Raw genomic sequence first — 27,471 nt, forward strand, 5'->3', positions numbered from 1 at the left:
TCCGGCTGGTGACGCCGCGGGAGTACGCCAACCGGGCCAAGGGACGTATTTCTGGATACGCAGGGCCAAATTAAGAAGCTTTGTCTAAAGCTTCTCTTAAGCTTTCATAATTGGAGACGTTCAAAGCGATATTGAGGAGAAAAAATCAAGACAACGCGCTTTTCAATTCGTTACGAGTTTGCTCTAATTTTCTGACACGTGTTGATGGAACTTTAATTTTTTTTATTGAGTAGATTGGATTTAGGTGGTGATTTGAGAGTTAACTCTTCAAACGAGGAAACGAAAAAAAAAAAAAAAAAATTATGATGTTGATGAGATCTAGAGACCTCGTCGGATTTTATTCTGTTCAAATGTCAAGTGGAAATATGATATGAAATATTAGCCAATGATATATATATATATAAGAAATACGAGAAATATGATTTGCCGACTTTATTTGATCTTACTGCATGGATGACTGGTAGATTGAGATGAAATGCTCCTGCAAAAAAAATAACAAGACGAAAAATGAGATATAGTACATTTATTCCCTCGTGAAAATAAACTTGGAAAAAAATTGGACTTGATATTTAAAAAATTTTTTAGATAATCATATCAACTAAAGATATATATTATGCGAAAGCTACATTGAAAAAAATTTGTTAACTCTTGACTAAACCTTTCAATTAAATATTATTTTATTAATTGAACGTGTAAAAATATTTAAATTAAATATAACAAATTTTTTTAGTGTAGGGTCGTATGGAATATTGTGCTTTTAAAATCCTTAGTATCACCACAAGCAAATTGTAAAAATATTTAAATTAAATATAACAAATTTTTTTTAGTGTAGGGTCGTATGAAATATTGTGCTTTTAAAATCCTTAGTATCACCAAGCAAATTGATATATAATCTTTTATAGGAGATAAAAATTTCGTAATCTAAAATATGCAAAATGATGGATGTGGTCCATATATTTTTCTACATATTGTGCATTTTATACGAAGAAATGTACGATCTGTATATTACATACATTCTATATATTCTATACGAAAAAATCAATATATGGTCTATTATATACACATATATATATATATATATATATATATATATATATATATATATACACGAAGGAGAGAGTTCAAGGCAATTCACAGAACTGAAAGCTGGCTTTGAGCCAACGTGCCCTATTCATTAATCAGTCGCGCTTCGGTGGACTCAGGTGACGGAAAGGGAAAGAGATATCGGGAAACGCGACGATAATGAGAAAAAAAAGGATAAAAATGCCGAGAACGGAAATTCACTATCCGAAGAACGGAATCGGGGGCGTTTAGCGCCGGTCCTGCGGAGGAAGACGTCTGCGCCTGCCTGGCGAACCATCTCCGGCGAACGATCGGCGACGGCGCCGACGTCGACGCGGCTGCGGGATCTCCGGGGCGCGCCAGTGCGATATCGCCATTCGACTGATACGGGCGGAATATCGTCGGCGTGCGGACATGCTGGTCGGACGAGGACGTTGTGCGGTCGTTCTCCACGTTAACGTGCGCTGCAAAATGTAAGTGGAAGCGACCCAAGCAGCAAACTGACGTCATTTTCACGTCTAATGACGTCATTTTCACGTTCAATCGCGTCGGTTTGCTACTTTTGGGGAGTAACGAGTGGACGTTCTTCTTCGGCGAGGATGAGAGAGATTTTCAGAAAAAAACTTCGAAATGAAGCTCGACGTAAATTTAACGCGTCTCTTTTTTCTCGTACTCAAAAATCGATCGAGGTGCGATCGATTCGATTGAAAAGCTTTTCCCGGGTATATCGGAAAGATAAAATTTCTTCTCCCTGATAGAACTCGTTCGTGGTTCGGGATCGATAGTTTAATTGACGTCGTGTATTTTTGGGGGGAACTCGAAGTTCATTTTAATAAATAATTTTTTCGCGCGCAAGTGATTGAGGTAAGATCTCCAAAATAATCGATATTTTTTCCTTCGAATCGCGAGATAAAAAATTATCGATATATTTGCGACTATGCTTTTCTTGCTCTTTCGAAAATTAAGATTTTTCCAAATTAATTAATCAAATTTTCCACGTAGATTTTATTAAAATCGACGTACTTCGAGTCGATATTACAATCGAATTCACTTCGGAGTAGCTGCTTGACAAGGTCAGTACTATCGTGTGTGTCTTATCAAAACAGATTGGTCGCAGATGGTATTATTTAATATCGCAGCTGAGTGTAAATTTACGACCTACGAGAGGAAATAAATTCTGGATAACATAATTAGGTGTCTTCGCACCTCTTTCGGCGATTCCATTCGTATTTCAGAAACGTGGATCGAGTAATTGTAAATAAAGTGCGCTCGAGAAGTTGGAAAATTTTGCGAAATGTTTATGAATAATTCAATGTAATTTGTAACTTAATAACAAACTTTTCTCGAAGACTTTTATCTCGATCAATTTTATAGTCAGTTTTGCTGTATATTTATATGGTTTATACATACAAATATATAATATATATATATTTATATAGCTCATATATAAAAATATATGTAATTTATTTCTTTCGTGTCAATGTATCGTTTCCGTTTATAGAATGTTGTATAATCTTTCAGATTAATGTGTGAAAGCTCGTATTCAACTTTTAATCATGAGATTAGAAGCCCTTTTAATGTTGTATATTGATTTCAAGTATCACGAATAAATAATTTATATAGGCAAAAGCTGTATCAATGATGCATAAATGTCTCGTCAAGATTGGAAATTTTAATGTCACCATCATATAAATTTAAAAACTTGACCTTTTCAAATTTTTTATCGTTCTAAAACTGAAAGATTTATAATGATGTAGTCTACTTTTAGAAACTCGAAGAAATGAATTTTAAATGTAACTTTCTCAACTTCTCAAATTTCAAATATTGCTCTCGAATTTTAAAATTTCTCGAGTTTCTTCCTCGAGAAAAGAATTACACTGTCGCACTGAATTTTCAAACGAGTGCATCCAAGCAAATAATACAGAAAAACTAAGATTAAAAAAACGAGAAAAACTGAAAAGAATCTAAATATTACTAGCCAATTCTTCAGTCAAGTAGTTGAATTGTTTAAGAACGCGAAACACGCTGAAGAGACACATTCTTTAGAGATTTTGCGTTGTCAAAGACGTTGAGTCGACATACATATGCATTGTCCCTGCCGTTAATCGCCTGACGTGCAATGTAATCACACGGAAGTACGTGGCTTCGTCTGCACACATGACGTACGTTCGTTTCCTCGCGTTATGCCGCGGCGCGAAAATACGAGAGAAGGCTCGATATCTCGCACATTAAAAAACGGGGCGCGCGTGCAATAAGCGGCCTCGCTCTCTCGACACGGTGACACAGATATCCTTTTGGGTCTTCGGAATCATCGATCTCTCCTTCCGACTACTGCCCTACGGCCTCCCTTCGTGGCTCTGCCCTCTTCTTCGTGATTCAAAAAATCAACTCACGTCCCGGCAATTCTGAAATAATTACAATTTTTTTTATTAATCTCTCGACCTGACTTTGATAAAATTTTTATATAGAATTTATAAAGATAATAAATAAAATAATCACAAGACGTTAAAAAAAGCGGGACATCTCTTTGTGAAAATTTAATTTCTACCTGTGGGTGGGCAAAAATTTTAATTAGTCGGAAAAGTTGAAATGCAAATAAAAAACGGGAGCGTTAATTAACTAGGCAAACATTCAAATTTATTTATTCGCAGGTGGAATAAATAAGCGAGAGAATGGTGCAATCATGATTCAAGTTGAAAACGATCCTGAAGAGAGTTTAGAGGCTCGGCTGTCCTATATACACTGTGTAGAGCGGTGACACAGCCGTACAGATCACAATCATGGATATACAGAAGAAGTTCCTGTGCCCCCGTTTGGTGGATTATCTCGCCATTGTGGGGGCCAGGACGCCCGCTGCCTCTCGTCAGCCCGTACAGGTACAATAAATATACCCAGTGTTGTGCTTAGATGATTTTAAAATTAGCTGGAGATGAGATAAAAATATGTCAATTTATCGTAGACAAGATGAAGATGACTTTGTTTTAAATATATCTAGATAAAATTATATGGCGATTCACATCCAGATAACCTTCCAAATAATATTATTTTTAAGATTCACGTAAACACATTTATTTAAAAAATATAAATTATAGAAGAGATATAAAAATATATATTTCTGTTTTTATTTGTAAGTTTTTTTTTTAGTGCTTACTTCTGCTACTTGACAAAAATATTTAAGTATTTTTATGTGCTATGACCCTAAACCAAATATTCTACATAATTTAATAAAGATAACACTTTTTTTTATCTACGCGATGCAGATATAAATAATATATATTTTTATTATCTACATAAAAATAAAATGACACCAAAATTTCATCTGGATGATCATCTATATAATTTTATTTAGATAACAGCAAACACTGCGACAACGCACCTATAGGAATAAACTCGTTTGCAAGGTTTTACATCCATCGATATCGCGATGAAGCTTACACTAAATCTATACAGTTAATCTCTTAAAAAATTAGAATGTATAAAAAAAGAATTTGATTGAAAAAGAGAAGATGTATATAATAACTTCGCTCTTTGATAGGTCCCGGAATTGCTGCGCAGATATCCGGTGGAGGATCACAAGGATTTTCCTCTGCCTCTGGATATGGTGTATTTCTGCCAACCGGAAGGTTGCAGTAACATGGGACCAAAACGCACGGCCTTACGAGAGGCGACATCATTCACCTTCACCCTCACTGATAAAGATTCAGGTGCGGAATCTCTCACACACATACGTACATACAGGGTGTATCTAGATAAATGCGAAAAATTTTAAGAAACGTTTGTAGAAAATTAAGAAGGGTTTCTTACATCCCTCCCTGAGGAGTTACACTTTTTTAAAGAGGGAGATCAAAATCAAGTTTTTATTTTTTTCTCAATATTTCAGACAAATTAAAAAAAAATGAAACTTGATGGATATTTTCCACTAATAAAAAGGATATTTATTAATATTTTTTTAAACTTAATTTAAAGAAACCTCCCTTAATTATTGACAAAGAATCATCTCCTAAAATTTTTCGCTTATTTAGATACACCCTGTATATACATTGTATAAAATTGTTAAAATACTATAAAAATTATTCGATAAAATGCAGGAAAAACGCGTTACGGGATCTGTGTGAATTTTTATCGACCTATCGAAAAAGCGGGGATGATGGCTGGCGGAGGAATTCCGCTCAAAAGGGAAAAATACAACACCACGTTTCGAAGGGAGAGTTGGAGGAAGAGTATGGAGAGAAGCACGGATTCCGCTTTTTCTAGGTGAAATGGCTTATAATTATTTGTTTCTTCTTCGTTTAATCTCTATAATTGAGATTGACGAAAATCAGTATAAAAATCAGTATTCCTGCCAAATATATTTCCGACATATAATAACAATAAAAAATCCCTCTCACTTCCCAAAATTAAAAATTAAAAGTTCGTTGACACGAAAAAAAAATGATTTAAATGACCAGGGTGTAATAATACACACTCGATAGAGAGTTCCGTTTATAAGACTGTATCTCTAGCCGTTCGTTATAGCGACTATAGGAGCAGTGCAGTAGGTCCTAGTGATTCTGAGAGAGATTGCTCCAGCAGCAGAAGGGATTCGGACACCCCACAAGTCCCCCACGCTCCGAGATTGGAATTCATCGCACCGAGCGGAGACAGCGAAAGCGGAGGCAGTCATTCCCCATCGCCACGCGCTTCTCGAAGACGTCAGGTCGATATTTCTTAATTATTTTTATCGATTTATATATATATATATATTTTTTTTTGCGCTTGAAATAATTTTTTATCAATATCCTTATAATTAATCATTTAAATTCCAATTTAATTAATTTAGAAAATGTCAGAATAATTAAAGACAAGTTTTTAATTAAATTCTTGTCTAACTAATGCTTCAGTAATGCATTAGTGTCAATAATTTTCTACTAAAGTTGTATTAACATCAATTCTTTATAATGTCTTCGACAGAGGGTTCGCAATCATTCCTTGACTTCGCTCTGCATCATCTCGCATCATCCGTTCTTCACGATGTTCCGGGAATGTCTTTTCGTTCTGAAGAAGATCATCGACGCGTGCAACGAGAGTTTCTCACCGCAAAAAGTGGGAGCCTCTCGACAAACCAACAGGTGCGTCGAGATCTTATTTTTATTTTCCGATGTATAATCTTTTGAGGGAATTTACGAAAGTATTCATATTGAATCCTACCTTACAGAGACACGGTGTGGAGCGTTCTTACGGGTCAGGCTCTGGGAGACACGCCGTCCATCGTGCTTCACGACGTTCGCGAGATCGAGACGTGGATATTGCGCTTGCTCAGCAGTCCCGTTCCTGTTCCGGCGAAGACGCGCGTCGAGGTCGAGATAATATCGCCCAATTTGCAGCCCCCACTCTGCTTCGCCTTGCCGGATCATACCAGGTTCACCCTGGTCGACTTTCCTCTGCATCTACCCTTAGAGTTACTCGGCGTCGATATATGTCTGAAGGTCCTCACGCTGATCCTCCTGGAGAACAAGGTGCGAACACGCAGATATAAATTGAAGAAATATATCATTGAACACATCTAATAAAAAATATACATGTACTTTGGATATGCATGATTATATTAAAAATCACACACCTATATAGATAGTGGGCAGAATCACGATTGACACTTTTGATTTTCAGATCGTACTTCAATCTCGAGATTACAACGCTCTGTCCATGTCAGTGATGGCGTTTGTCACGATGATCTATCCCTTAGAATATATGTTTCCCGCGATACCCTTGTTACCCACATGCATGAGTTGCGCGGAACAATTATTGCTCGCGCCAACGCCCTTCGTGATCGGGATACCCGCGTCCTTCTTGCTGTACAAGAAGAACTTCAAGATGCCCGACGATATCTGGCTGGTGGATTTGGATAGCAATAAAATAACGGCACCGAGCTCTTTGAACGAGGACTGTCTGCCGCCGTTGCCGGAACCGGAGGGTACCATATTGAAGAATCATCTGAAACAGGTAATATAATATCGGCAGTAATTGACGATACCAAGGTCGTAAACTTTCGTAATTACAAAATTAAACGATGAAGAATAAAATGATGTAATTTAATGACTCGTTACCCTCACCGCAGGCAATGCAACTGATGGATCAAGTTGGCTCTAGTGTAAATATTTATTACAATTCTCAGTCCGCTTGGTGGCATATTCTTTATTTTGTAGTTAACGGCATGCATGATTTATCACGTAAAGAGTCGAATTCGCCACACGCATTCACCAAAGTATTAAAATAAAAATTGTAAATAGCAATAGTAGAAAGAATAAATTTGTAGTTTCTTTTTTTTTTAAAAGTTGAAAATTGTTTCACAATGTTAAATAAAAATTTTATTTCGTAATGGCCCTCACCGCTTTTTGTTTGTAGATTAATGAAAGTAGAATTTAGAGCAGTAAAACCGCAATAAAGCAATGAGCATTGCAACAAGCTGCAGTTTCATTGATTCAATTGATTCCATTTAATGCATTTTCCAGGCAATGGCCAGTATGGCAGGCCCACCATTGCTCCCGCAGGACATCTCGCCACGTCTCTCTTTTCAAGCACCAAGTAGAAGAGAAAGCGTGGCATCGCATCACTCTACCTTAAGGTACGATTTAATTTCCTCGTCAACTTAAAACATTTTTATTAGAGTAACATAAGACATCTTTAACAAATCTTATAATATCAAAAAAATCTTAAAGATATCTTACGCATTAATTTTGGACATGTCTGGGAAACTATTATATTACTAATTATTATGTGTATTACTAATTGTAAAAGGCTGTATATTGTAGTTGTGCTATATATTACTATTTGTAATCTCATTAATACTTTTGCAGCGATTACTAAAATATGTTTGATGTCAATAATACCTTACAGCGTAGCTTCGACGAAACACAGACCCAGCATCGATCAGTGCGCGCATGTTCAGCATAGTCCGCTGAATTCGCCGAGCGTGAGCTCGTCGTCGAGTCCTCCTCGTAGGCCGTCGATGTCACCAACGGTCGGAGGATCCGGGCCGGCATCCGGCCCGCATCCGTTGAAGGCAGTCGGACAAAGTCCGGCACCCTTCAATCCGTTCATCTACGGAAATGACGTGGACTCGGTCGACATTGCCACGCGAGTCGCCATAGTGCGATTCTTTAATTCGCAAAATTTATTGGCCAACTTTACCGAGCACACGCGCACCTTGAGGCTGTATCCCCGGCCGGTGGTCGCCTTCCAGATCAACTCGTTCCTCCGCTCGCGACCCAGGAAGAGCAGTTTCCTCAACAAGTTCGCGCGCACGCAGGCGGTCGAGTTCCTGGCCGAGTGGTCCCTCACGCCGAGCAATGTGGCCTTTCTCCGGGTGCAAACGGGGGTGTTTGATCCCGCGCAGATCGGCGATAAGCCGCGCTGGTACGCGACGAACCTCGAACCGATCTACTTTCCCGTTTGGGACTCCGGTAGCTCCCTGGCGAACGCCTTGAAGGCGATGAGGGAGCACGAGAGTCAACCTACGGATGAAAGTGGCTCCGATTCGGAGGGTGCTGAGAGCACGAGTTCCTCATATTCCTCCTTGAGCGACTTCGTCTCTGAGATGGCCTCTTCCGATCTATCGCCAGGCGAGTATTTCCATGGGAAGTCCTTTTTTCTTCTGTAATAAAATTTGTAAACATTTTTATTTTAATTTTATACAGAAAGAATTTTTTCTTAGAATTTGACCTGAAAAAAATCATGGTAATCGTGGGACAATATATGGTATCGAAAGAATTTTATAAGAGTTTCTCTGATTAATATTTTTAGCACAATAAGATATAAAAAATACATTTGATTAATTTTACTAAAATATATAGTAAAATTTCAATTTTAAGATATATTAAAAACTATGTTAAAAACATATTATTCGTTAAATGTTTTTAAATAGAATAGATGCCAAAAAAGTGATAAACATAAAATATGTTATATAAATTTTAAAATGCAGCATCTTTTCTACCCAGCTTAATCGCTGACGATAATTTATGTAGTATGGTAATTTTCTTATTACTAAACATGATTCAATAATTTGTAGTGAATTTTGTGGTATAACGAAAAATTCCCTTCGTGTACAATACTTTTAATAAAATGTATATATTTGTACATATTACCGATATAAATGTTTGAAAATTATATATGATTAAATATTAAAAATTTTTTAATACTATAATTATTTAGTATTTTAATATATTGATTACTTTTTTGCACGTAGGTTACAATTGTCCGCAAGCGACCCAGCCTCAACAAATGTCGCTTTCGGTAGATCCGAAGAATGTCTACAACCCTCCGAGTTCCCTCCAATATCCGGGAGTGGAAGAAGATTCACCGGCACGACCCGAGAGTCCACCGAGCACTTCTTCTAGTCACAGCGATCTGAGCAGTCCGAGCTTTAACAGGGATTCCGAACTTGAATTAAATCCGAAAGTTCACGAAGGCTCGCAGTCTACTAATGTAAGTGTATCAGCTTCTTTCTTTGCAATCTCTCTTGTTTCTCTATCTGTCTCTCCTCTTTTTCTATATATGCACTACCTTTTGCTTAATAATACATTACGAATAACTTATGTATATGTAATTACGATTTACATTGTGCAATCGTATATATATACACACATGCGACATCAAAATCTAAAAATTAAAAATAATCGATTTCATAATTATTGTTATAAAAAACACATAACAGTAATTTTTATTCATCAACAATTTTAAAATAATATATTCATCAGAATAATTTCCATCGTAATTGCTCCATTTTTTAAATCGCTCAATCGGCACACGCATAATAGGTGATTCATATATAAATGCGATGGCTATAAAAAAGATACATAGCGTAAGCGAGTAATTTACGAAATAATAAATCGGATTAGTACGCTAACGAATTACTTGATCATAGGATAAAGAGGAGGGTGGTAGCTTTGAGTCAGACTCCGCGTCGACAATAACACCGCGCACAATCCTGAGCGCACAAAGTTCGGTAGGACAGTTCACAGGGATGGGATCTTTAAGCACTCAATCTTCGCTCAACGACACTGAACGTCCTGCCGCTCCTCACAGGACCTCACGTGTCAGTAGATATGTCACTCCTGTGAGTCTCATCTTCATGTTACCTTTAACTACTCTGTCATTCGAATGTCTCTACGCTCGAGTTTTACACTCCGGGCTGCGATGCATGATAGATGAATTGAACAGCGGGGTAAATGGAATTTGTGAAAGTATGTGGAATGCTTGTCCTCGTCTCGTCTCTTCTTCTTCTTGCGTATTTTTAATCAAGGATATATTATTTGAAGAGAATGTTAGCTTCTCTATCCTTGATTTGCGTTTTATTTCCATGATCGTCGTTTGTAAGTCATTTTTACATTTGCTTCGAGACGTTTTTCTAGACACCTTTATCATTTCTTATCCTTTGCACGCTCGTCTTTTAAGATCGTATCAGATCTTACTCGCGTATCATATTCGGCACTAAATGTAGTTTTGTATAAATTTGAGTTGTCTTTGATTTCTAGTATTGTGTGATCGCACCACAATTTCTTCCTCAGCCTGAATACAATTTATTAAACTGCACATATTTTTTTATTTTATTTTTTCAAGATATTTGTGTGATGTTATTGCATATTAAGAGGTGCACATTTTTCTCACGTAAATGCCATCTACACATGAAATATACAGGTACATTTACATATACATTTTCTCATCTCTCCGTTAACGATACAGGTTCACAAATTAAAACTGTTATGTGTAAATTCGATTATTATGAGTTAAATATATATAATTTCCAGAAACACGATCGATATTTTCGATATATATACATACACATACACAAATGATGCACTGATGCACTGTTTAAGCTACAGTAAAAAATATAATTTATATATTATTAAGTGCGATATATTTTTCTTATAGTGATATTAAGCTTGTACGTTTTAACGTGACGTTTTTTGTTGAAGCATGAAACTAAACATTATTATACTTTGAAGATATCACGTATAAATATTTTATAAGTGTTACACGTTAATTAATGCATAACGTTTCAGAGAGAGAAAAAGAAAGTTCATTTATAAAAATTTTCGAGTCTTCTATTATAAAATCTTGTGTGCTTAAAAATTTACTATTAATAACATTTATATATTAATATTAATTTATTAATAATAAAATTTTCAGGATATATTTTTCTGTCTTGCATTCTCTCTCGACAATATAAAAATTTTCCAGCTACGCGGGGTGAGAAAAGACTTTCGTAACCGATTGCTTAAGAAGAATGTTTGCTCTCTTCAAGAGAAAAAATAACAGTCGTGAATGCTCGTGTACTTTTTTTCAGGTACCACCCACCGGACCAGGTCTACAACGTCAGCCGAGCGTTGGCAATGTCCTGGCGAGAGCCTCTAGTTTCAGCACCACGAGCGGGCCTCTTCTGCCGCGGCAGATAAGCGCCGTCACCGATCATCATCATGAATCGCTTCAGCTTCAACGTCAGACGTCGGCGGGATCGCCAGTTGCGCAGAAACAGAACGACGGTAGCATGGTGCAACGGCAGAACAGCGGCGGCAGCAGCACCAGCACCAGCACCACTACCGGAAACGGTGTTCTTCGACAGGGCTCGCAAGGTTCCCTGTTCGAGCAGATTGCCAGCCAAGCCAAGGACTTGGTACGCGAGACCACCAGGCAGAGCAGTCAGGATGGGCTACTCGCGCACATGGACAAGGTATTTACTGGGAAGATGTGGGCTGATGAGATGAGATATCCTGGTGCAAACTGTTCATTTTCTAAAATTTTATCAAATGACTACAGTTATACCTTTTTTTTATCTTGATGTAATATAAGTCATTTAATTTATCATTTATTTTTTTACTGTAGCTCAAGCATCAGGCAAAAGAAAAAATTACGGAGGCAGGCGAAGATAGTCTGTTTGCGCCGCTGGAGCAAGTATGTCTTTCTTTAACATTTCTACATAACGTTGATAAAATTAATATATGTTTAATTGCGATTTTTTTACATTCTAATTTTAATTAGTTAACGCAACAAACTAAGAAAGCAATGGGCGAGGCCACCAAGTCGGTGCAAGAAGCGTCTAAGACCGCGCTAGAGGCGAGCAAAACTGCTGCGGGTGTCAGTAAAAATACTTTGGACGATTTGACGTATGTCGGCAAGAGTACGTTCGGAGATTTGACGAAAAGTGCCAAAGAAGTCGCCGCGAAGAAGGGTTTGCTCAAGGTACAGGAAAGATGAATCTAAAATTTTAGACTCGCGCTATAAAATATACGAGAAGAGAAATCTATCTTATCTAAGATATCTAGCCGTATAATCGCTATTTATTTTTAATTAGGGCCTCGGAGAAACGCAACAAGCGCCAATACATACACCACAGTCTCCCAATATGACGCAGCAGCGAAAAGATTCGGTCAGCAATCAGCTGGTCGCATCAGATACGCGAAGCGGCGTCGGACGGGATTTCTTCAGCAATATTAGTAGCGATCTGAATGGCTTTGCCGCACAGACTAGTAGCATGTTCAGCGATTTGTTCGGTATGTTCTATATTTTTCTATTTTTATTTTTTATACTATTATAATAATTAAGAATTTGTAATGTCAAATATTCCGTGATAGGCCTCTATGAAATTTAGAAAAAGAAAATATATATTTTCCTAGGAAAGAAAAATTAAAATTTGTGCTATTCCGTTACTAATTTTTTTGAGACTCCCTTCTTGTGTTTAAAAAAATTGTATCCTTAGATTTAATGCATCGAGGAAGAAGATCATTCAAAGAAAGAACAATAAATGATATTTAACTTACAGGTAGCAAAAATAATTCTAATCGAGGCAGTAGCTTCTTCCCGCAGAATCAGAAGTCAAAAGAGAAGATAAATCCGATTCTTGCACCATTTCCTAAAGGTACGAGCAATGTTGAGACGTTTCCGATTAATTTGTTGAATCTGAAAATAAAGTTCAGCATGATATAATATAAATGTATATTAACAGTTGCAGGAAAGACGGGATTGGTAGAACGTTCCTCGTTAATAAAGCATTCTTCGCACAAAGTTAATCAGGAAGACGCGCAGAGAATGCAAAACGCGGAACGTTCTAGCACAAATAGTGACAATCAAGCCTTCTTAAACGATGCAAGTATTCGTAAATGTTATTTTAATTCGTGATATAACAATTCCACTCAATTTTACGCTCTTCTGACGAATCTTTTTCAGGTGGTAACCCAAGTGTTGGCCGGCGAAGGCGTTGGTTGGTTAAAATTGAACAGATTAAAGAAGCTAATGGAGGATGAAAATTATAGGGATTTGGTCGTGACAAAGCTGAATAAGGGTCTAAATAGAAAGATTAGCCCAGATGATCATATTGATGATGTGGTAAACTTTTAATTACTATTAATTTTTAGATACAAATTATCCAAGAGTGAATTATCGCGTTTGTCAAATTAATTTGTATTCATTCTCGCATTAAACGCGCAATTAAATACTATTTGCTTTAATCTTTTATAGCCCATATCGAAACCCGTGTATAAGGGAATGTTAAAGTGCCTTCAAGCAGTAACGCATGGTCTTGCGCATACGTATAATAATTTCGGATTAGGCGGGATGGCCTCTGTCTTCCAACTGATGGAAATCGCTCACACTCACTACTGGAGCAAAGATCTGTCCGAAGGTGGTTTCGACGGTTCTTTGATGTCGCAGGTATAATTTTGAATATGATAATTTAATTTAAAATAAAAAGTTTTTAATTTTTAAATTTATAATTTAAGAATTTAACAATTAAAATTTCATTTTTTATATTTTTGCATATATACAATTTTTTATTATTAAGAAGGTACACGTACACTTGTGTTTTGCACAGGCATCTAGCCCATTCGGCAGTAGAGAAAACTTGAAGTCACCGCAATCTCCAAATCAGCCAGATTTTACGGATACTTCGCAAAAATCGGGTATGTTTTTTTTTTAAATATATAAGAGAATTGCGAGAAAATTTTTATTAATTCTCATTGCACTGCTATAAATTGGGACTAATTATATATTTCTGTTAAATTTTTGGAATAAACATCGACTTTGTCGATTTGAAAGATGCTTGACACGCATCTTAAATAAATGCATATTATAAACGAATTGATAATTGATAATATTTTTCGGGAAACATCAGAACCGCCGCAAGTGCATCTGGACATGCCGCAAGCACCGTCGACAGGGGATACGGGCCAATCGACTACGGACATATTTCTGGACATGTTTACGAAGAAGGGAAAATTTCTAAGCAAACTCACCTCGTTCGATTCGGAGGTAGAAAGAATTTCCGATTCATATATTTCAAACCTATTCGGACGATATTATTTTAATCCTTATTTTAAGCTCGAGTTTCAAGTTGATCCATAGTATAATAGACGTCGCAATAATACCGCAAGGGCGCGGTTTTTTGAAACTGGTAAAAAAAAAAAACACGCCTCCGCCCGTCCTAAAACAGACGAGAATAATTATTATTTTTAATAGAATTGTACACGCTATCGGCTTTTTTTAGCGCAATTTCTCCTACAATCAGTAACAAAAAAAAAAAAAAAAAAAGAAAAAATACAATAAATGTTTAACGTTTGATTGCAACGCACACGTGTCATGTGTTTTTTAGAGTGGGCGGGGTGGTGGAACGGGAAGCAGCGAAGCTTTATCCACAGATGGAGGTAGCATTATCACTAATCCTGCTTTTCGGCAAGCACACCAAGCTTCCTTTCGAAGCACCGTGTCTGATAGCGAGGTCGAGCAAGGCAATGTAAATTATCTACTGAATTAGTTACATATAGTTGTACATTTATATAGTTGTTATGTAATTATCTCGTAGTGCGCAATGCAACGCAACGCTAATTAGCATCGTCCATTCCCGTAAAATTAATCAACGATAGAGTTCAACTCGATCCATATATCCAGATCGTGTAACGTAAATCTCGAATGTGTCATGTATGTTGATTTTGTGTGTTAGCGAAATTAATGAAATTGTATGACACTCGAATGCCTATAAGCACTTCAAGAAAAAAAATAAGTATAGAGTTTCTTCGTCCTTTGACATTGGACCATCTCGGATGTGTAGTCGATGCACTTGATGCAACACGAGCTTCCCGTAGTTTCGAGCACTCGAGTCGCACCAATCTCGGCATTTCTCAGATAGGAACACGAATGGACGCTGATAGATCGCATAGAGAATTATCGAAGGGTAATGCTGACGTGTTCATTGCAATTTAAATTATAATAAAAATTATGATATCAAAAAAAAAAAAAATTTTGTTTGTATGCACAGTTAGGTGTCTCTTCCGTTCATTACAAGTTACCCTTTGACCTTAGAGAGATGGCATTACGTCGCAATTAGCTATAATAAATATTTAAATAAATTTCTAGCTTGAATGTTTTATGGTGAATGTCAATCGAACAAACAAGTCAAGAACAAAGAGATATTTCTCTTTGAAAAATATATTATTGCTTCATTAAAATTTTTATAGATTTCTATTTAAAAATCTTTATCCTTGTCACGGCTATATTAATGTCGTTTTTACTCGATTCTGTGATTCTAGTTTCCTCGGCAAGGTAAGCAGCGTTCCGGCAGCGTATGGTCTAGCAAATCATCTCTGAGTACGGGATTCCGTTATCATGGCGGAAGTTTGATACCTACTACAAACTTACCAAGCCCAGAAGCTGCGAGAACGTATCTCTTCGAAGGTATACATTTTTTTTTTAACCGAATAAAAGTATCTCAGACAAATACAGAGTGTTGAAAAAAGGTAAAATATTTTAAGATTTATTAAACAGTTTATTTGCGCGAACTTATGTTTATTAAGACTTTTCAACTTACTTTTGAGCATACTAAATGCGCTTAAAATATTTTTTTTCTACACTCTATATTTAGCTAATCATTTTCTTGCGTATTAATAAACTTTGAAATCAAAATTATTATCGCAATTTTTTAGGTCTGCTTGGAAAGGAGAGATCGTCTTTATGGGACGAAATGCAATTCTGGGAGGACGCCTTTTTAGATGCGGTGTCGCAGGAACGCGATATGATGGGCATGGATCAAGGACCCGGAGAGATGGTGGAGAGGTAAGAAGCATCCATAAAATATTTCACAAAAATAAGAGACAACATAAATTCTGAAAAAAAATTCTTCGATTAATTTAAAATAAAAGATTAGAAAATTGCGGTAAAAAAATGTTGATTTTGTTCAACATTTCTGTTAAGGAAAATATTATAATGGTACAATAAAAAAGATAAAAAATAATCAAAAATATTTTTAAAATATTACATGTGCGACACAGATACAAGACTTTAAGCGAAAGCGAAAGACGACGATTGGAGCACGAGGAAGATAGACTATTATGCACTCTGCTGCACAATCTCACCGCCGTTCTGGTAATGCTGAACGTTGAAAAGAACGAATTGAAACGGAAAGTACGCAGATTGTTGGGCAAGAGTCACATCGGCCTCATCTACAGCCAGGAATTGAATCTACTTCTCGATCAAATAAATAATCTCGTAAGTGTTCTGTCAGCGACTGTCAAAAAAACTGTCATCAACGTACCTTTCTTCTTTTTTCGCAGCACGGAAATGACATCGATCTGAAGCCTCTGACGTCACGACAAATGCATCGGCAGTCGTTTACCGTACATTCGGGTGTCGACGCTGAGGGTGAACTGCGATTTCTCGAGGTCCGCCACGATGGTCTCGTCCTGAGATCGGTGAACGGTGTGATAGTTGAACGCTGGTGGTACGAACGCGTTGTCAATATGACATATAGCCCAAAGAATAAGGTTTTGTGCTTGTGGAGGAGAAGCGGAGGCGATACGGAATTACACAAATATTACACCAAGAAGGTACGGTCTCTGAAAAAGAGATTAAACAAAAGAAGAAATTAATTCTATACCTCGCGTATAACATTTTTTTAATAATTTTAAATATCTATTTGTGGGAACAAAAAATAAAAAAAAATTAAAGTATAAAATTTCCTAAAGACGTGTATAATTTTTTCTAAATACGTAGAAAAAAAATAAAATATACAATAAATATATATATATGAAACTTCAAGTTAGATGAATGTTTGCTGTCAAGACTGATTGCACCTGATGCTGTCTATAGAATATTAGATGTGTAATGAAGATGCAACGATTGTTTTGCAGTGTAAGGATGTGTACTATTGCATAAAGGATGCTATGGAAAAGGCGGCGGCTCGCGGACGAGGCCCGAATGTAGGCTACGAACTCGGGGGCGAATTTCCGGTGCAGGACATGCGAACGGGCGAGGGTGGACTCCTGCAGGTTTGCATGGAAGGCGTTGGTCTCCTCTTCGCGAACAGCAAGGTATGACCCGCACATTCGTGTAAAATTCGCACACTCCTCTTACGGCTGTGATTATTGCGAGGAGAATTGAAAGGTTCGGTTCTTTCTCTCTTTCTCTTTCACGAGGATTGTGCAAACTCACATTTATAAATATATATATATATATATATATATATATAAATAAATATATATATAAATATATATATATATATATTTATATATATTTATACATATATATATATAATTTTTTTACGTCCAATTGTTTGTGTCATGTTGAATCGCATTTGACATCTTATTTAGGACTTTGATTTGACAATTATTATATCATTTTTCGCGCATAATAAAATACCATATTTCAATTATATATATATAAAATGTATTTTCTCTGGCCGATGTTTTAACGTTTTACTCTTTTTATCAATGCGTATAATATATATGATATATTTATTTCAGCCAGATCGAATATATGTCAGAGAATATGTTATGTTTCCACGAGCTACGGGTTCGAAAAAAAGAGAGAAAACATATCCTTTGTCTCGGCTCGATAACGATACTGAATAAATATTTAAATGGCACAGTTTTTTATCAAGGGGAAAAAATGTGCAAACACGCGACAACGTTAAATCTCGAATTGAATAGATCTCGTCGTCGTTTCTGTACCGCTCTTTTTGCCATTCATATTCTCTCGATCATTGAATATTCTCTCTCTGTGTTTTTTTTTTTCATTATTGCATTGATGCAAGGACCACTCAATATTATCTCCCACTGCTACCCATTACAATCTGCTTAATTAATTTGTATCTCTGTACTGTGATTTATCGCGTGGTCGGTGATAGGACAAATTGGGCTCGTCGAAAGGTAGTTTATACCCGGCAAAAATATTCACTTGATTTATTCCCAAATTCGTAAAAAAAAAAAAGTTCATGTGTGTGATATCAGGATTTTTACCAGTATATCTCATGAAGAAATAATCCGCGAAAATTACGTACGCACGTACTTGTAATATAAATCTGTATCGATACAATTAGAGAGACTGTGTACAAGAAATGAAGAGATAGCAGAACTTTTCTTATTTTAGTAAGAGAAACGGACACTACAAACATATAATTACGCGTATATACAGAATGTTGCACAATGATCGCGTGTTTTCTTTTAATTGCAGATTCCTCGAGCAGATTTAATGAGTCAATTTTTTTCTTATAAAAATGTATGTGTTGTATATCACTTATTTCTTAATTATGCACGCGATAAATAATGAAAGTCTTTTCAACCAATTAAAGTCTCTTGAATTTGTTAATGTTTTTTGGTACACTTATTTTAATAAAATTTAATTTTCAAGTCTAGTTGACATTAAAATGTCTAACTTGTCTTGAAAAGGAGAAGATTATAAAAGTGATCTAGAAATGCAGAAATTATGAAAGAAAAAATTGATTCAAAATTGATCAAGGAATCTATAATTTTGAACGAAAGCACGCTTATTTTGGTATATATTCTGTATATGCACGTCAAGATATCTCACTTGAATATGGTCCACCTAAGCTTTGCAAATTTATTTTATTTTGCTTTTAATAAAAATATTCAATTAATTGTATAATTTAGACGAAACAATATGATTGTAATTATCTCATAGATGGCAGAAAAATCACAAATCATATATAAAAATAGGCTCTATTGGATCATCTACAAGTCTGATTATCTATTTACACGCACATAACGCGTTTCATATATATACACACACACACATGCAACTCTTCAGCGGGAAAAACAGTTGTTTTACTTGTCGTTAAACATTCCGGAATAATCTCTGATTAATCTTTAATTAATCTTTCGTGATTGATATAACGACACTGATATCCACGCGGTTATTTTAATATTGTGTTCAGGCGTTATATAATCAATGTTTTCTTGCATGGAAGCTCGATGTGCAGTTGCAGACTCTTTTATCTGTATATTATATATATAATTATATATTATATTATATTTATATATCATTATACATTTATATATATATATATATGAATATATATAGGAAATAAGGTATAGGGCGATATTATATATAAGATTGTCTTTTTTGAACACTATACTCCTATATCTTATCATTTGTATTGAATGTTGGATGCTATTATATTTTTTCCATAAGTCTAACAACTCTTTTATCTGTCGTGGTCATATATAATAACGCGAGGAAAGTCTATTCGTGATGAAGAAAAAAAAAAAAAGAAAAGAAGAAGAGAACAGAAGATGTAAAGTAGCGACAAAATATTGCGACCATACACAGATCGCTGTTTACTTCGACTGCTTAATTTATCGCGTCCGATAAAAGGATCGCGGATCTCATTAAAAATGCACATTTATATACATATATATATATATTTGGCAGAATCTCTCGCGCGAATGACGAAATATCCGTGGGATATTACGCGCTCGGGATTCGATTATACCATATATTCATTCTCTGGATGATCGGGATGATAGACTTTTCTCAGCTTGGGGAACTTTTGAGATGGTCCTTGAACAATGAATATATATATATATACCCTTGCTGTTTATCCGATTGGCCATGACGTTAGGTGATAAAATGTAGCTGTAATATCATCGTGTACAGCTCTATCTATCTATTCTATCTCTATCTCTCTTATACTACATATATATATACTATATCTTAACTGAGTGGATAACTGCTGTTACCAAGGGTTTTAATTTTCTGTTTTTCTGTTTTCTGTTTTCTTGTCCCCGTCCATCGACATTGCCCTGCGCGGCTGGGCAAACAGGATTTCGAGGTATCAAATCACAATAAATCATTGTTTGTTATATAAATTCAGTATATATGACTAATATACTCAATGTTGGCCGTGTTCCGGAGATGCTTATTTATTTTTACCATTACTTTTGGCCGTATATTATTATTATTATTATTATTATTATTATTATTATTATTATCATTATATACTATATATATCTACCTACATTCTTAAATTGCATTCGAATTCACTGATCTGCTCTGTCTATCTTTACTGTTTTTTCTACGATCGATCGGTGTTAGTTGTAATATATATATATACGTATATGTATCTTCGTTACGATATATATATATATATATATATCGTAAAGCGCTGATACCTAAATTCAGGTAATCAGTAATGAACGATGAAATGCAGAACAGTGTTTGCCGCATATATATCAAAAGTCCGACAACATACTTTATATATTGTATATCGTTTAGATGAAATATTTGTAAGTAGTGTTTAGTGCAACTTGTAGAGCGATGTTCGATTTGCACACACAATGCAACTATATATATATCTATATAGCCTAATCACTCGTACATGAAAGTATACACAGTCATTATGTCACGATCATCATTTACAGCTTCCACCTATATTTTTACACACCGTATCGTTCGGTATTCGCAGATTAATATGTCCAGAAAAAAGATCGGTAGATCAATAACGCTAAAATACATTCTGGTTTATTTTTTTTTTACCAAATTTCTGAAAATAATTCTGCTCGACGAATCTCTGTTTTTTTTTTTCAATTGAAACTTGGAGTTGAAATAGAGGACAAGCGAAACGAGATCGCAAGTAGATGCGTGTAAAAATCGATCTGTGCTCGTAAGGGCAAGTTGTAGAATTTATGGTCTATAAAAGCTACTTTTTGTGTAAGATTTCAGAGACCATAAACTTCACACTTTAGCAATATATATACCCGTAGTGCCTCTCAACCATCTTTTACGTATGTCGTAGTCGACCAGCAGAATCGGGGGTGATATTTCTCAAGAGAAATTTAGATGTCTCCGAGAGAGTTACGTAAAATTAAATTGGCTCGTTAAAATTAATTACACAAAAGAAATGAATTACATAATAAAAGAATGCAATGTGAAGAAAGAGATTTAAGATAATTATTCGAGATACAAATAATTTTTGCCTAATTTGATAACATATATAATTTAAATAATTATGATTGCGAGAGAATCTTCCACGTCTTTTTGCGTGGATTTGAAAACCGCGGCTTCCAAAATAGTAAAAAAATAATTTAGAACTTTAAATTCAGCTGTATATGTTAAAGATATGCAAAATAAATGAGACAATAAAATAGAGAATATATGCTACCCGATTTATAAGGTCGTGATTACGTATATCGCTCAGAATCTACCTACATACTGCTAGTTATGTATAGTAGAGCAATGGTTTTCCTCGTGTTGTACAGTGGTCAACACATCGTATCGAAAGGGGATCATCTTCGAGATCATCGTAACGAAAACTCGCGTTAGCCTCTCAATCTCGATATTATGACACTTCTCTGGCATGGCACTGTTAACATAATGTTTCTTGTTTACGACATTTTATACCGAGAGTCTCTCTGATATATATATATATATATCCCTGTCGACAAGAGTGAACATTTCGTTATCACTCTATATCATCTCTCTCACCCCTTTTCTCTCGATCTCTATTGACATCCCCCAACCCACGATCGATATGTAAATCACAACCGTGCATCATTGTCGATCGAACCACGTCCACGTCGGTCTGTATTAGATGATACAATTGCACATTTAGCAAGTTATCGATGCTAAGCAATCAGTGACATTTTACGATTGAGTTTAGGCCATCTCCAGAGTTGCCTGCCGCTATATTTCGCTGATGTTGCGCCTGCCGCCGCTGATGCTGCTGTTTGTCGTCGTTGCTGCTCTGCTGCTAATCTCTTCTTTACAAATCGAATATATCGAGATTATGACTACTAAATGATGCATGGTGTCTTTGACGCATTTTTACTCGTAGAATAAATCTTAGATCGCTTATACGTCGCTTTGGCTCTTTCACCATAAGTTATTTTTGCAAAACTCAGTAGTAGCATAATTTTCTTGTTGTTGAATTTTATATTTTGTGGTATATATTAATTTACTTTATTAATCTGCTTAATTTTTCTGTAGAAATAATTGACACAAGAATATACACTTGTGTCAATATTTTTATATGATATGATTATACTATTGTTACTCTATTTTATATATAAACGTAGAATTTTGAATATATTTTTTCTTCAAATTCTTTTTTAATATTGTATGTTATTTAGTTTTAATCTTGTTTCATTTTTCGTTTTTTAAGATAAGTCGTAAAATATATTTTTTAAAATTATTATATATATATATATGCAAAAACTGAGTTTTGTGAGAAATTATTATTTATTGCTTGCTGCTAAATTTGCGATTATAATGTAGCGACATTGAGCATGCTGTTATAGAACGATTATACTGCTATCGTAATAAAAATATATACGTTTGCTAAAAAATATATTTAAGATTTAAGTTTTGCAATTTCGTTTCTTTCGTTTACAGTTGGAACTCGTATATTTTTGCATATGTAATGGGTATATTTCGATTTAATGTTAATATTTTAATATTAAATGTAACATTTATAATTTTCTACAGTTTTCTCTACGTAAAACGCGATTCGATGTCTGTCACGTGTAGCCGTTCTTGTCACGAGATTATCTTTTAATATTCTTTGTCTTTACAAAGACCTTTTGTAATCAAGATAGCTCGAGAAAATAGAGTTATGTGTGCTTGAAATCAAGAACGCGAATTGTTGAGATAGTCAAATTCTTCGAAAAGAATATTATAATGTGTAAGGAAAATGAGAATCTTTTATGAAATTTAAAACGTTTGTTCTGCACAGAGAGAAAACGATATCTTTGAAGTAAAATTATATGCAAGAATTTAAATTTATTTGAGAACAAAGCATCCGTATATTTTATTAGAAAAATGGAAGAAACGTAATTTTTTTTTCTTCGCGGCAATAATGTTATACGAGTATTTTGCTTCGCGTTTAATCTGTGCAAGTCACATTTAATTATTGTGTCTCGTATAAGCGACGTATAATAAGTGATTGTTTGTTCGATGTACGTCACCGTACTTAATACATTAGTAAATAAATAAAAGATAACTTTGGTTTATTATATAATACTATATATTTAAAAAAAAACAATATATTAAAAAAGGCAATTTTTGTAAATTGAATTAAGAATTTTTAAATTAAATTAAGAAAATTATATACAAGAATAACATGTAATTTTGTATGATGACGCACATTAAATAAGACAAATAATATGAGAGTATGTGAAACACTTTTTGTGCAACATCCATCGAGCGCGTTTAAATTCTCATTAAAAAGTTATTTAAAATTAAACTGCATAATAAAGAAATCTCAATTACAAAAATGTATAAATCTACTAAATATTACATAGAATAATCAATTTAAAAAAATAGCGCTCGAAGGGTGAAGCAGACGCTTCTGTCGTCGAATGAGCTTATCGTCACAATCTCTACAGCAATCGTCGTCACGCCTTTTCAAGAGCTGTTTGCACACACAATTGATATCGGCGCATAATAATAAAATAGGTCATAGAGAATCGTCAGAAGTGTGCATGATCGAGTAGATCCGTAATGCGCGATGCGCAGAACACTAACGCAAACCGATTGTGTTATTTGCAGTTTTTTGTAAGACTCGATCATATCCGCAAGTGCTTTACTCAAAAGGATGGAATCTTTGTTTTGGAAGAATTCAGTAAGTGACACATCGAATATTGTTTCGATTAACATACGCTTTTACATACGCCGTAGAGATATCTCGTGAAAAATAGAGATTCACGATAGCGATTTACGCTTCCGCTGCAATTTAATTTTAGTCTCGGTGCATCGATATGTTATCAGTACATTTCTGTTACAGATCCTAAAACTAGACAAGTAATTCAACGTAAATATAAGTCACAAATGGTGAGTACGCATTTCATATTTCTTTTTGCAAAAATATAGAATAATTATCGCGATAAAAGAGAATAAGAAAAATAAAGATATTTGCGTTTAAAGAAAAAAAGTAAAATAAAATGTCTGCATTTTTATTAAGAGAAAATTGCAATTTAATTATTTCAGAGTCGTATTTATTTTATTCGAATTAATCGACTAACATTATTAATTAACATTTATTTTATTGAGTGCATACAACATTACTTTGCAACTTCGTGATATTTTGTATGTCAAAGAGCATTTAATAAATACGTAAAATATATCGATATCGTAATATGATTATATGTAAAGTTATATAGGAGCTTTTTAATTGATTATATAAATGGCTTTAAATAAAATTATGCTTTTAATTTTGTTTGCATTTATCATATATCTGTGACATATTATGTGACAGGCTGAAGAAGCGGTTCGCTGCTTGCATAGAATATTTTCTGTTGCATTTACTCTTCATAAACTCCCGTCGGAGAGTCATCAAAAACATAAACACGAAAATGACACCGCATGAAGCTCTAATTTCTAAATTATTTATCATTTTTTACACTTCACGTAAGTTCTTTTTGAAACCTTTATTTACAATTTTATAAATTATGTTGAGAAGAGTGCTTTTTATAAATCAATTTTCTAAACATATTGCATGATTTAAAATTTGTTTAAAAAAAAATAAAATAATAAATATTAATACATATTTCTTTGAATTTTTTTTTCTCAAAACAAATTAGTTTCAAACTTTTTTTTTCTGAAAAAATTGCGTAATATTTATATAACGACGTATAATATTTTTTCGTTCACAGGCATCTGATATCTGCTACGCTGTTCTGTGCGTATTTTCTTACGTGGCGGCAGGTTCGGAGCAACGAAAGCAACAAGGCCAACAGCAGCAATCGCAACAGCAACAACACATACAACGCCAACAGCAACAGCAGCAGCACACCTTGCAACCGAATGAACAACAGCGTCAGCAGCAACAGCAACACTATCAAGGCCGGCATCCCCATCAGCAACACAGACAAGAGCAACCCCAATCGAGCAATGTAACAACCCAAATGCACAAAAATACACAGCTGGATCCTTATCCCCGTCAACACTGACACAGGCAAAGACACTCGCTTCCCTTCGTTAGCATCCACAACAAGAATAGTTGCGCCCCTTACGCCTGTCTACCCTGGGTATAAGTGCGCTATACTTTCTGAGAGATTTAGTTTGGAGACGCGATCGGATGTGGGTAAAAAAAAATAGTAACGTTCTATTCCTTTCGAAGAAATAATTTGATCTCTTTTTCTTGTTCAAACGCGCCGTATTAACGCTCTTCCTTTACGGAAGTGAAATCGCTTTGCAAAAAAATGGTAACTACTTAGAATATACGAAAAGAATCATATCTATTCTGAATTTAATTCGTTAATATAGACTTACGGCGCAAATTTTTATTCGGTGGTTATAGTCTTGTGTAGTCAATGTGATAGTGATATTTTGTGCGGTATTCTTGTATTCATTCGAGTACACGTGGACACACACGTGTACACGTCACACCTAAAGCAATTAAATACAATAACTATTCGTAATTGGCGGTACAATTTTATATAAAACACCGCGTACAGAGATTATAATTATGATTGTTCACGATGGTAAATAATTATTTATTTTAGCTCGTGTCAAAGTAAGAGTGCGATTCATGTCGATTGACAAATTAATGCACGATTAATTTGCAAACTTTTTCATTACTGCGCATACGAAATATTCCTGTCGTTTTTAGGTACTTGAACATCGTGACTGAAACATAGATAACAGAAAGTGGCTTTATCTGTTCGCTATCTCTCTTTCTTTTATGTCTGTAATCGAATTTAGCCGGTAATTTATACTTTCTTTCGTTTAAATCGAATGTACTGAATGAAATGTCGCAATGTTAGGGAAAAACTGTCGTGTGTGTAGGATGTGTAGAAAAACGTACTGTCGTTCTGTCTTCTCGCATAACTTGCACGGGTGGTCATGTACGGTTGTTTTGTACGGTTTCGAATACAGAAGAAAAAGCGAATTTCTCTCGGTAGCTCGTAGAGCTCGTTTTAGGGTACATGTAATGTTCCCAAAGTAGGCATTATATGTAATATAATGTAATTCTATGAAAGAAAGCTCTCGAAACGTAAGCTGACACATCTCTGATACCGTGAAGATTTACATCCTGCGTTTTTCCTACGACTCGAAACGTTAGTTAGGTATATCGAAACTGTGGATCTGCAACGAAATCGCGATTGCGATATTTGGAATCGGCACTAAGAGTGCGAAGATATGTCTCGCGAAAATTATTACTGCATTTTTTTCTCTGCCGCATTTTTCTATATTCGTTACATTAGGTATACGCGTAAAAAAAGACAAATATAAGAAGAAACGAAAGACCAGTCTAGGAAAGAAGATAGATACACTAGTCGCAAACTCAGCGTGAAATAGACCGTGTAGTGTACGTTACACACAGATATCAGAAGAAATGATATATTTTCTTGTAACGTAAGAAGCGTATAGATATTTGTAAAAAGGTATAGGATTTGTAAATAATAATTGGCGATATATAGTAAGCGGTACGACCAGCATCTCTTTTGATTTCTCGTCTTTTAATACGATTATATATATTAGAGCTCGTTCACCAGCTGAGTTGGAGAGAAGTGCATTTTTAAGAATAAGAGAGAGCGAAAGAAAGAGAGAAAGAGAGGAAGAGAGAGAGAGAGAGAGAGAGAGAGAGAGAAAGAGAGGATATGTTCTCTTCTAAACATCTAAAAAACATGTACACGATCCTTGGTACCAAATTTGTCTAAATCCCGATGTTTAGAAGTTCCGTCGTCGATGACACGTTTAGACGATACGTCGATTGATTGATAGTCATTCCGAGATATATCATGGTTATAAAGGAACTTTAGACCTCTAGAAGAGAAATTATTACCTCGCATTGTATAGTACTCATCCATGTAGACGCCTTATACCCAAAATATACTTGTAGCCAAATCGATATTAATTGATATTTATATTTACCTTCACCTAACTGCGAAATCTTTGATGATCGAATAATTTTGAATTTTTAGCATAAATATAAATTTCTTACGTGAAAAAGAGAATGCATTTGAAGATTACATTCGATTGTGTAATTTAACAAATGACACACTCGTGTCATTCAATAAAGATTAACAGACTATATATATACATATATGGACGCATGTGGTCTAATAATTATGTCGACGTTAATAACCGTTTATTAAGCTCAATTTTGATAAATACACTCGAGACATATGTTTAAAGTGATGGCAGAAAATGTTT

The 27,471-nt window shown here is 35.0% G+C and overlaps 1 protein-coding gene across 8 annotated transcripts; it reads left to right on the forward strand.

Annotated features, from left to right (window-relative positions):
- The first annotated feature begins 1,176 nt into the window (after positions 1–1,176).
- Positions 1,177–27,166, forward strand: Rab3-GEF (Rab3 GDP-GTP exchange factor). Of its 8 annotated transcripts, XM_085488534.1 has the most exons (34): positions 1,177–1,535; positions 3,714–3,938; positions 4,598–4,766; positions 5,151–5,316; positions 5,578–5,758; positions 6,013–6,170; positions 6,257–6,557; positions 6,709–7,041; positions 7,157–7,189; positions 7,551–7,663; positions 7,936–8,660; positions 9,284–9,522; positions 9,962–10,153; positions 11,384–11,767; positions 11,920–11,988; positions 12,076–12,276; positions 12,389–12,587; positions 12,857–12,952; positions 13,040–13,179; positions 13,261–13,419; positions 13,552–13,743; positions 13,904–13,991; positions 14,204–14,340; positions 14,681–14,821; positions 15,615–15,759; positions 16,008–16,137; positions 16,353–16,569; positions 16,635–16,907; positions 17,211–17,390; positions 20,141–20,149; positions 23,863–23,935; positions 24,098–24,144; positions 24,569–24,720; positions 24,966–25,032. In XM_085488534.1, the coding sequence occupies exons 2-33, from the start codon at positions 3,843–3,845 to the stop codon at positions 24,677–24,679; spliced, it is 5,697 nt and encodes a 1,898-aa protein (XP_085344660.1). In that variant the 5' UTR covers positions 1,177–1,535; positions 3,714–3,842; the 3' UTR covers positions 24,680–24,720; positions 24,966–25,032. The 8 variants fall into 8 exon arrangements, 7 of the variants coding, with proteins under 7 accessions (XP_085344660.1, XP_029171543.1, XP_029171545.1 ...); XM_029315710.2 differs by lacking the exon at positions 24,569–24,720 and having other exon boundaries at positions 1,180–1,535; positions 5,587–5,758; positions 24,966–27,166; XM_029315709.2 differs by lacking the exon at positions 24,569–24,720 and having other exon boundaries at positions 1,181–1,535; positions 24,966–27,166.
- The last annotated feature ends 305 nt before the right edge of the window (positions 27,167–27,471 follow it).

Source organism: Nylanderia fulva, unplaced genomic scaffold, assembly GCF_048542155.1.
Source record: "Nylanderia fulva isolate GAGA-0341 unplaced genomic scaffold, ASM4854215v1 Scaffold7, whole genome shotgun sequence".
Taxonomy (NCBI): domain Eukaryota; kingdom Metazoa; phylum Arthropoda; class Insecta; order Hymenoptera; family Formicidae; genus Nylanderia; species Nylanderia fulva.